Source organism: Saccostrea echinata, unplaced genomic scaffold, assembly GCF_033153115.1.
Source record: "Saccostrea echinata isolate AGI-Se365-2 ecotype Australia unplaced genomic scaffold, CSIRO_AGI_Sech_v1 ptg000033l, whole genome shotgun sequence".
Taxonomy (NCBI): Eukaryota; Metazoa; Mollusca; class Bivalvia; order Ostreida; family Ostreidae; genus Saccostrea; species Saccostrea echinata.
Window position 1 is genome coordinate 30,835,349 of NW_026889782.1, and position 10,691 is coordinate 30,846,039.

The following is a 10,691-nucleotide window of genomic DNA, read 5'->3' on the forward strand; positions in this document are numbered from 1 at the left end:
TCGTCATATCTTAAACAATTAATGCATATGATCCAGAACTTCAAATTCAATTTTTATATGTTTCTTCACAACAAAAATGACCACGAGGTTTTGACTGAATTAAATGAAATGTAGATAATATGCATGTTTTACCTATATATAAATTACCTCCAATTGAAACATACTACTACCTGACTTTATCATAGTCATCCAATCTAATTTAACATTGTTTGTGGGGGGTGACCATTCAGAAATTAATTACCTGTATGTAATATCAAATGGAATATCTTCTGACATGTTTCTTTATTTCTTTCAAAATCATTCGATACTTGCGTTTCATCATTCTCTTATCCTTAAAAGAGAAATATCTTTGAGGGTTTTTGAGTTCCAGTATCATTTGCCTGGTTCTTTTTAAAGCGGATATACCCTCTTTGTCCACCACACAGTTATATTCTCTGTATTTCACCCTCAAATTAGCATCTGCCCCAGCCTCCAGTAAAACAGATACCATTTTCTCAGGGCATTTGGTATTACAAAACAAGCTGCCATCAATGAGTCTAAAAAGTAAGGGTTTGACGTCCGCCTCATTTGATCCTTTGCGAATAAGAATATCTTGGTTAGAATCCAGACCGATGAACAGCAAATGCCTCAACACGTCACAATCTGCTCGACGTAATTTTATGTACACATTATCTTTTAGATCCCAGACTTTGTTCTTTTTAAACACCACATCATCCTTACTATTTGTAGCCACAACTGCATGCTGAATGTCTACAAGGATGTTGAACAAATGCAAATTTACTCTGTTTTGCTGTTGTTTATTTTCGGGCTGTTTTAACAATTTTATTACATTTACCTTGTTTTCAATCAATGCCATGTACAAGGCGATAGTCCATTTGTTGTACAAATTGTACAATCAGCGCCTCTTTTAATAAGCATTTTTAAAACGGAGATGGATGTTTTATTGCTATCTACTGTTTTATACAGTGGTGTCTCCCCTTCTTGATTCTGTAAATTGACGTAAGCACCAGCTTCAAGAACCTCCTTCACTGTATTTGCATTACCCCCTCTGCATGCAGCTATCAAAGGTGTATCCCATAAAGTGCTTTGATTGATTTTAGCTCCCATATTTAGAAGTTGTCTTACGATGTCAGTGTATTCACCAGAGCATGCAGCCGTCAATGGAGTGCTATATTTACCTTGTAAATGGACATCAGCCCCCGCCTCAATCAGCTCCTTGAAAATAACCTTATTTCCACCCTCACACGATACTATCAGTGGCATATCATCTTCACGATGTAAATTGACATTGACTTCTGCCTGTAGGAGCTCTTTCACTACATTCAAATGTCCACCCTTACATGCAGCTGTCAGTGGAGTGCTATATCTACCCTTTAGATTGACATCAGCCCCTCTTTGGAGCAATTCTCTAACCACATCTATATATCCATCGGCGCATGCAGCTACCAAGTATATGTTGGTAAACTTTTCCCGAGCACCATGAGATTTGGTGCCGAGCGAAGCGAGGGACCAAATCGAATGGCGAGGGAAAAGTTTAACAACATACTTAGTACATGTTTCACACAGAAATTAAACCCTTTGTGTTTCTATCTATTTCATGACAAATTTTTGTGTGTTTCTTGTTATTTAATCAAGATAATGATGATTTGATCCTGACTGTTGCCATTTTGTACAGGTCCAGATGTGATAATTATACCCTCAGGGGGTATATCTACCTGTCTGCAACAGGTCAGATGACGGTCTATAGTGAGTAGTTTTCAAACACAATAAGGGTTCATTTCTATAGATTCAAAATCTCTGTATGAAGATATTCATGTCATTTTTAATGGAGTCTTGTGGGCATTAGTAAAGATTTGTTTTTAGAGGTAAAATGGATAAATTATTCTTGAAAAGCACATATCTCCACAGAAAACGAAAACAGAAAAAAGGAAAAAAATCTGTATACGGTTGGATTGTCTCGGCTTCCAACAATTACAGGGAAAGTTACACACTATTTGAGCAATATAGGACTGGCCTTGTGTATTTGAACATTGTAAAAATAAATCCAATTTTAACTTCTTGCTGTGTCCTCTTAATCTGTTAATTATAATCGAAGACAAGATGGTGAGTAAACTTTTTTTTGCACTATTTGATGAGATATAATTCTGGGTATTATATATATATTCAAACAATTACTAAACCTTTCTTAAAATTCTGTTTTGATTTTGATTTTTTTTTTTAAATTTAATTATTTAATGTTTTAATTTTGACTAAAGTTGGTTAATTCAGAAAGAAAGACAAGGGGAAAAAAGACCGTTTTTTCCTTTACTAATTATGTAGGTTTTATTGACTATTTAGCACATCAGGTCCAACATTCATTGTTAAGTGACCTTGCCCTGTGTCCATGATTGTAACCTATCATTGATAATGATAAGTTTAATAATTATGCACACAATGGCATAGTCATCCAACCATGAAGCTTGGGCTTGGAGTGTACCAAGTGATTTGGTAGCAGCAAAAACCATTTGTTCGAGGTGTGAAACATGTACTAATGGTGTATTACACACACTCTGTGGATTAACATCTGCTTTTGCATTTAAAAGCTCTTTGACAAGTTCTAAGTATCCACTCTTACAAGCAACTGTCAATGGTGTTTTGTATTTATCCGGTGTCCATGTATTCCAGGGATTGAAATTGACATTAGTTCCGAACTTTAGCAGTAACTTAACAACATCAAGTCGCCTACATTTACAAGCAATAGTTAATGGCGTCTTCCATACGAATATTGGATTGACATCAGCCCCCTTTTGGAGCACTTCTTTCACCACAATCAAATTCCCACCAAGACATGCAGCTGTCAATGGTGTTATGTGCTTCTCCTCTGGTCCTTTCTCAATGAGACTCAAAATTGTGTCTGGATTGTGAAGACTGCAATGAAAGGGTACATTTAATATCAGTTGCAGTGAGCGTTTTACATCATCAAACCATACATGCTGTGGATTAACAAAAGCCCCCATTTCAAGAAGCTCTCTCACAAGGCTCAAATCTCCAACTAAACATGCAGCTGCTAGGGGTGTAAACCATTCTTCATCGTGTTGATTTACAACAGCACCCGCTTCAAGAAGATCTTTTATTAGAGCTTTATCTTGATTTCGAATAATAGAGGCTAGTAATGGTGTACTTCCTTCATTATCTTGGTGATTGACATCAGCTTTTGCTTTCAGCAGTTCTTTAATCAATATCAAATTTGCATTACGATTTCTACAGGCATTTATAAGTGGTGTATTGTTGACACCTTGTACCCGGTAGATTGACATCAGCCCCAGCTTTTAGAAGTTCTTTAACCACTTGGAGATGACCACCACTGCATGCAGCATTCAATGGTGTATCATTAAGACTCTTGGGTTTACCTTTGCTCCTGCCTGTAGCAGCTCCTTCGCTACAATTGTATGTCCACTGCCACACGCAGCTGTTAAAGCAGTGTTATCTCTACACTGTAAATCAATGTTAGCCCCAGCCTTAAGTACCGTAGGAGCTTCACTATACCCAATTTACCACTTCTACATGCCGAAATCATAGGGGTCTCAAAATTTGTTTTTCGGTTGACAATGGCCCCTGATTCCAGCAATCTTTTTGCTACATTTAGATGTCCTTCATTACATGAAGCCGTTAATGGTGTATTATGTGCAGACTCTAGATTTACTGAAGCTCCAACATTTAACAGCTCATTGACAATATCTAAATGGCCACCTTTGCATGCTTCTGTAAGTGGTGTTTCATATTGACCCTCCAAATAACATCTGCACCTTTTTTGCGAAGTTCTTTCACGACACTCAAATGTCCACCATTGCATGCTGCTGTCAGTGGTGTATGATCATGACTCTGCATGTTGATATCAGCACCTACCCCGATCAACTCTTTTTCAACAGACACGTGGCCAAATAAACATGCTGCTATTAGTGGTGTATTTCGTCGACATAAATCTCCCCCAGAAAATCTCACCTTATGAGAGTAGATATGTGGCGTTCTATTAATTGTAAAGTTTAAATCGATATGTTCCAGTAAAATTCTAACAGTCTCAACATCACCCCCATAAGAAGAGAGAACAAGTAGCCGAGTTTCTTCTATGGCAGATTTTTTTAATGCTTTGCTTTTGATCCATTAATATAAAGCTATCATTGAGAGAGTCTGAAACATGTATATCATCAAAATCACCTAATACATAAGTCATGTAGCTAGCAGTGGTTCCCTGTTCTGGTGTTAGATCTCTGAGATGAGAATTAAAATCCCTGAATAATGCAGACGATGTTTCTTTGTGTAGTTCAGTTCGATCTACGATGTACCTAAGGATTTGGTGATGTCCATAGTAAATCACCCAACTGATCACTCGCACATTGCATGTAAATGGCTCTATAATTATCTGTCTTTTATCCAGCAGTAGCCCCTCTATATATAAAAAGTTTTTGATCCCAATATTCGCTATCTTATCATTTTTACTTTCCTCAGAAGAAGTGACGTCCCATCTGAGCACATTAGATACGTTGTCTTGTTTATTTAAAAAGAGTGATTTTAATTCTGCGTATGCTTTTGTCTCTAGTACACCAATAAATGCTTTACACAACTGATTGTCCTTTAAAGCATCATTCATAAACACATCATACAGTTCCATATTCTCTATATCTCTGTACAATCTCTGAGCTAACATTGGATACTGGTTTTCATAAACCCTTAAACATAGATCTATACCTTTCCTGAGTTCGGAGTTTTCATCATAGTTTGCACCAGTTGACCCCAAACACTCTTTTCTTTCGTCAGTGCATGTATCAATGGGACTTTTGTCCTTTGTTTCAATATTCTTCTCTTTTTGTGTTTCACATGTCTGAAGTTTGACGTAATTTGCAACATGGCTACTCTTCACATATTTTAAAACCAGCTCTGGAAACTGTCTACCAAAATGATATGCAGTTATTTCAAACATGGAATCATGAACAAAGGTGAATTCTTTACCACGACGTTTTGTGTATGTCCCCTCCATTGCTGACAATGCTTTCACAAACTTAAATGTATCTGTGTTACTTTCAACTTCGCAGCTCTCTAACACCTCTTGTTTCATTTCCTGAAAACATTTATTTTGCTTATCCTTCAGAGTGTCCTCGGACATAATGCTGTTGTTTAACGTGCATAACACCAATGTTGCATAAAAAAGACTGTTCGCTTGTTGCATCTTGTCGAATTCTTCGATAATGCACTGGATAGGATTAATAAAGAATCGTTCACCATTGGATCTAAATTTCTTCTCATTTGAATATAATTTACACAATAGAGGAAACATTCGAGAAGCCTCTGTCAGCAATGCAGGAGACAACAAATCTCTGTCTAACCCATGCTTCTCAAGAATATTTCTTTGATCATCATCACTCAACGCATTTTCTGAGCTGTGAAGCTTAATGACATTTTGTTCTTTAGTGAAAAAGGATTTGTTGCACTGGTTAAAAAGCGTTCCTCTACATGTCACCAAAACCTTTGATTTCTTGAAGGACGTAATTTTTGGCCCATACTCTAAAAAAGATTCTAACTTTACTTTTTGCACACCTAATACACCTATTACGTCATTTATAACAAAAACCTGTGGATTATGAGGATCACAATACTGTCTAAGGTCTCTAAAATCCAACACAGGTACAACTTCGTATCCTTCCTTCTGCAGCTTCAGGGCAATATGTTGAACTGTGGCAGATTTCCCGGATCCTGGGACACCAACAAACGTCACATAAGGTTGTTGTCTTACTCTTTTAAGCATTTTAGAAAAAGCATGAGTTTCAATGAATACAGAATCTTCTTCCTTCCATCTTCTTATATATTCTTCTTCATGTTGGGCTTATAAAGTAATATTTAAATTCAAATAAATGAAGTGAAAACATATATTTGTTTCTGTATTCTAAATGATTTTAAAAAGTCTCTCCAAATCTCAGTAAAATTGATATTCAGTCTAATTAACAATAAATTATGATAATTTTCTTTATAAGCCAGGGGACAATTTTACAAAACAACTTACGACAAAGAAAAAAAGTTTTAGTTGCAATTGATTGTAAAATTTTGCAAAGTTAATAATTCTGTTTGAATTTGCTAGCAAATGAGTATCTTTCCAAATTCTGTTTTGGAAGATTAAAATCATTTTCAAATTAATGTTTAATAAAACGTAATCAGCAGAATAAAATACATGTATTGGTCTTTGTCGTAAATAATTTTGTAAAAAGGCCCCTTATCTTTCGGAATAGTTATGTCATACTAAGTAAAACTTTGATAGCGATGAAGAAGAAACCGAATGGAAGAGAGCACAATCCTCCATGCCAATCTAATTTAACACAATAATGAGCTCTTTTGCATGACACAGAGAGCGTTTTTTCACGATCGTTACATTTATGTGCCGCTCATAAGATAATAATTATCAGTTTTTAATCGGCGGCTCTGTAGCAACCGCAAATGATAAAACGCCGCTTAATGATAGAAATATCAACGCAATGCAACGCTTAATGTCATAAATCATTGCATTAATAGTTGACATGCTCATCCGCTTAATGATATAATTCTTTCATTTAGCGTCAATTTAGCATTAGCGGTTGAGAATGTAAACTATTAATGCAATGATTTATGGATTAAGCGTTGCATTGCAAATCTTAATGATATTTCTATCATTAAGGGGCGTTTATCATTACCGGTTGCTACACGGCTTCTTTTTTTATTTTTATCTAAGCATATAAAGAATTTTTCCTAATAAATAAACGGTGCAAGTTATTCACCAACCTATACAAAAGGGGTGCATAATTAAAATATAATGTGATGTCAAGGTTAGAGTTTTATAAACAGTGGCTGGTGAAGAAATTAAATACGAAAACAAGATATAGCACCTTAAACTGTAAATTTTATTGGCTGATGAAGAAATTAAATACCAAAACAAGATATAGCACCTTCGTTTGTATATTTTCGTGGCTGATGAAGAAATTAAATACCAAAACAAGAACAATAGCACCTTAAATTGTAAATTTTAGTCATTTTTTTTACGTATGTACATACCTTTGACATTTTGAGGGATTACACACTGAAGTGTCTTAACGTCATCTGGAATAAAAATAGAAAAAAGTGGCAATAACGATAGTCATCTTTCAAACAAGACAAAAGATCACCTCGTTTTGAATGGCAGACAGACCTATAGGACCGATATTGGTTTTAGTCTTTACAAATTTTTTATTGATTTCCGTTCCGGTTAATAATTTTAGGCTAAATATATGTAGTGATTCTCCTCTCATAAATAGAGTTCTTTTCTTCCAGTCCACACATGTCGTAGATGTTGAGATACAAGGAACCTTTTCATAGAATTTAACTTTGTAACTTTGTATTGATAAAGCATTTTGCGTTTGTCACTCGTATAACATTTTTGATATTTTCCTCTACTTTTCATTGTCAAGGTAATAGCTAAAGTAATTATTTACTTCTTGTTTTGCGTGCATAGTAGAGTCAATGCATTTTTCGCAGATATAACAGAAACATGTCATTGATATATTCAAATTATATACGAGATGAGGTTCCAGGGAATTTAGTTATTGATATGCAGTTCGTACGAAAAATTAAAGGAAAATAAAGTTTCTATTAGAGATATATTTGATGAGTTCTTTCCGATCCCATGTCTTCTATTTCCAAATGTTGCGCCAAAAGTTGTAAAGTGTGTTTTGATTACAAACTATTATTTTTATAGGAATCTTACTGGACCAAAATTGGGAAAATTTGAACTGCAGATCTTCTAGTGCTGTCTACGGAATAAAATGTAACCTTTGTGGGCTTATTTATATTGCTGAAAATAAGGATTACCTCAATAAAAGAATACTAAGGCATGAATTTCAAATCAACATCGAGGACTAGAAATTTCTCTACTAGCACTTTAATTTACTTTATTATTCTATTTTTTCAATGAAATTTAGAATTCTAGAAAAGATTAACCATCATACTAATAGCCCATCATTGAGTACAACTTTTCGTAGACACCCAGAAGAATACTGGAGTAGATAACTAGGCACGGCCTTTCCACATGGAAGCAATGATATGCTGATAGTGTTGGGAATATTTTAAATCGGAGCTGATCAAAGAATTAAAAAGACTACTTTCTATTTTTCAGGTTCATGATAATAATATTTACCTGAATTGATTTCAATAGCTTTTTGCAATCTAAGTATGTCGATGTAACATCTTTTTAACTCTGGGTCCATGTAGCAGGTTTTGATTTCGTTAACTGCGTCCTGGTAAGTGGTGGATGACCCTAAGTAACTCTCTAACTCTACGATTATGTCATGGATATTTCGCCATTCTTGTCTAAAATCCGACTCCGCCAGGAAAAAATCCGATGTATGTCCATAGTATTTGTTTCTGATCAGACGAATCCTTTCAATGTTAGCAGACACACTTCTGTCTCCGGAGTTGGGTTGTTTTCCCCATCCCGCCGTATGTTCTGTAATGTTGCACACGTTCCGTAAAAGGAGATATAGAATCGTCACGTCAAAGTCTGAGTAATCTCCACCATATTGTTTTGTAGGGGGCGGGAAAATGAGATATGTCTGTTGTTTTGAAAGGGGATTTTTTGCATTTTTGTCCCTTTTGTGATCAACCCAGATCTTAACCGCTCTTGATAAATTGAAGGGAGATAATTCCTTTCTTAGAATGTCCCGCAGCACATCTGTACATGGACCAAGGATAAGTCTGGCCACTCGTGCCAGGTTTGTCGTTTCTGTTGTGGAGGTGTATTTTGACAGAGACATTGTAAACCTTTCCAATTGCACCTGGATACAAAAAGAGAATATATTTCGTAAAACTTATAAATTATTTTAATAAAGACATCCTTTCAATTTCCAATGTTCTCCATCTGCACCTGGTTAGAGCAAAAAAATGTACCAATAAAGAGTCAAAGAAAATTTTTGAGCTTATAATTGAAGGAAATCACGGACGCTTTTAATTGCTTTTCTAGGCAGTACATTCTTCAAAATCATATGTCAGTTTTACCATTTTTTATATTACCAACAATCAAAATGAATTTTTTACCATGCATATACTGGATTACTAAACCTCATTCTTTACACCTCACTGAAATATTAACAGCAGTGAAAAAAAACTACAGGAATACTAAACAACAGTATATTTGAAAAGTGGTGTAAATTAAATATAAATGTAAATAAAAATTCTCTGCCTAAATTTATGAAACAAGGCAAGCTGTTGATGAACAAGTTGATGAATAAGGATATCAATAATGTTGCTTAAAGTCATCATTTTGCAAGTCCTATGTTCAATACATTGATCTTACCAGCAAGTACAATCTATTGTTAAGTCGAATTCTGACTGAATTTTTCTTGTCAGTTGTTAGACCAATTGTTGAAATATAAAGATAATGAATAGTAATCAGGCTCGAACTCAATCAAAACAATACAAATCAGGAGCAGGGCAAACCAAAACAATACAAATCAGGAGCAGGGCAAACCAAAACAATACAAATTAGGAGCAGGGCAAACCAAAACAATACAAATCAGGAGCAGAGCAAATACAAAACTTTAAGAACATCAGAGGTGAGATCATGTTTCGAACAAGAAAAAATAATCACATTGGGCGTACAGATTTCAATACTTCAAGATTTGTATTATTATATATTTTTACTCAATTTAGTAACTGTAAATATCGCATATATAATCTTACTTTTGCGCATTTGGCAGTTCAGTGTTTGTCGTAACCGAACAAATTGTCTTTTTTTGCACGGGTTAAATATTGAGGATGTAAAAGAAATTTACCTACAGGCTGTTTCATAATATACGTAACATTTAGGAAGCATTGTTTTTCTGACATCTGAACATCTGAATATAACTCTTGATAATTTGGGCCTACTGAAACTAGGCCCAACATATCAAGAGTTTTTTTCCATTGGCAGCCATATTGGAGGTCAACATGCTCATATTCCTTCATTATTCAACCAACTTCAACGCTTTAGCTCTCCTGAGCCGAAGGCTCAAGTGAACTTTTCTGATTAAAATTTGTCAATTGTCTGTCGTTGTCGTCGTTGTAGTTGTTGTCGTTGTCGTCGTTGTCGTTGTAAACTTTTCACATTTCCATTTTCTTCTCCAGAACTACTGGGCTAATTTCAACCAAACTTGGCACAGAGTATCCTTGGGTAAAGGGGATTCAATTTTATTTTCAAATGAAGGGCCACGCCCTCTTCCAAGAGGAGATAACTACGAAATAGCGAAAAATTAATGGCATCATTGAAAAATCTTCTTCTCAAGAACCAATGGGCCAGGAAAGATGAATCTCATGAGGAATCATTGTCAGGTCGTGTAGATTTAAGTTTGTTCAAATCATGACCCCTGGGGGTAGGGTGGGGCCACAGTGGACAATCAAAGTTTAACACGGGAATATTTGGGAAAATCTTTAAAAATCTTCTTCTCAAGAACTGCAAAGCTCTTATTGGTCATATTTATATGGAAGCATCCCCAGGTTGTGTAGATTCAAGTTTGTTCAAATCATAACCCACGGGGGTAGGATGGGGCCACAATGGACGATAAAATTAAACACAGGAGTATATAGGAAAAATCTTTAAAAATTCTTCTTCCAAAGAACACCAAAGCCATGATTGGTCATATTTCTATAGAAGCATCTGCAGGAGGTGAAGATTCCAGTTTTAA

At 35.3% G+C, this 10,691-nt stretch overlaps 1 protein-coding gene across 1 annotated transcript; it reads right to left on the bottom strand.

The window, feature by feature from the left end:
- Positions 1–253: 253 nt before the first annotated feature.
- Positions 254–8,786, bottom strand: LOC133198405 (uncharacterized). The gene is made up of 8 exons (XM_061334499.1): positions 8,171–8,786; positions 7,054–7,098; positions 4,195–5,856; positions 3,766–4,103; positions 3,282–3,435; positions 2,477–3,208; positions 894–1,442; positions 254–750 (listed from the first exon to the last, which is right to left on the bottom strand). The coding sequence occupies exons 1-8, from the start codon at positions 8,784–8,786 to the stop codon at positions 254–256; spliced, it is 4,593 nt and encodes a 1,530-aa protein (XP_061190483.1).
- Between the last annotated feature and the right edge of the window lie 1,905 nt (positions 8,787–10,691).

What these genes read in the sequence shown, in the direction of transcription:
- LOC133198405 (XM_061334499.1), bottom strand. Translation starts at nt 8,786, where the DNA reads ATGTCTCTGTCAAAATACACCTCCACAACAGAAACGACAAACCTGGCA. An exon ending in AATCCCTCAAAATGTCAAAG is followed by an intron (nt 5,857 to 7,053) that starts GTATGTACATAC and finishes TTACTTTATAAG; the next exon opens with CCCAACATGAAGAAGAATAT. An exon ending in GTGCAGATGTTATTTGGAGG is followed by an intron (nt 3,436 to 3,765) that starts GTCAATATGAAA and finishes TGCGTGTGGCAG; the next exon opens with TGGACATACAATTGTAGCGA.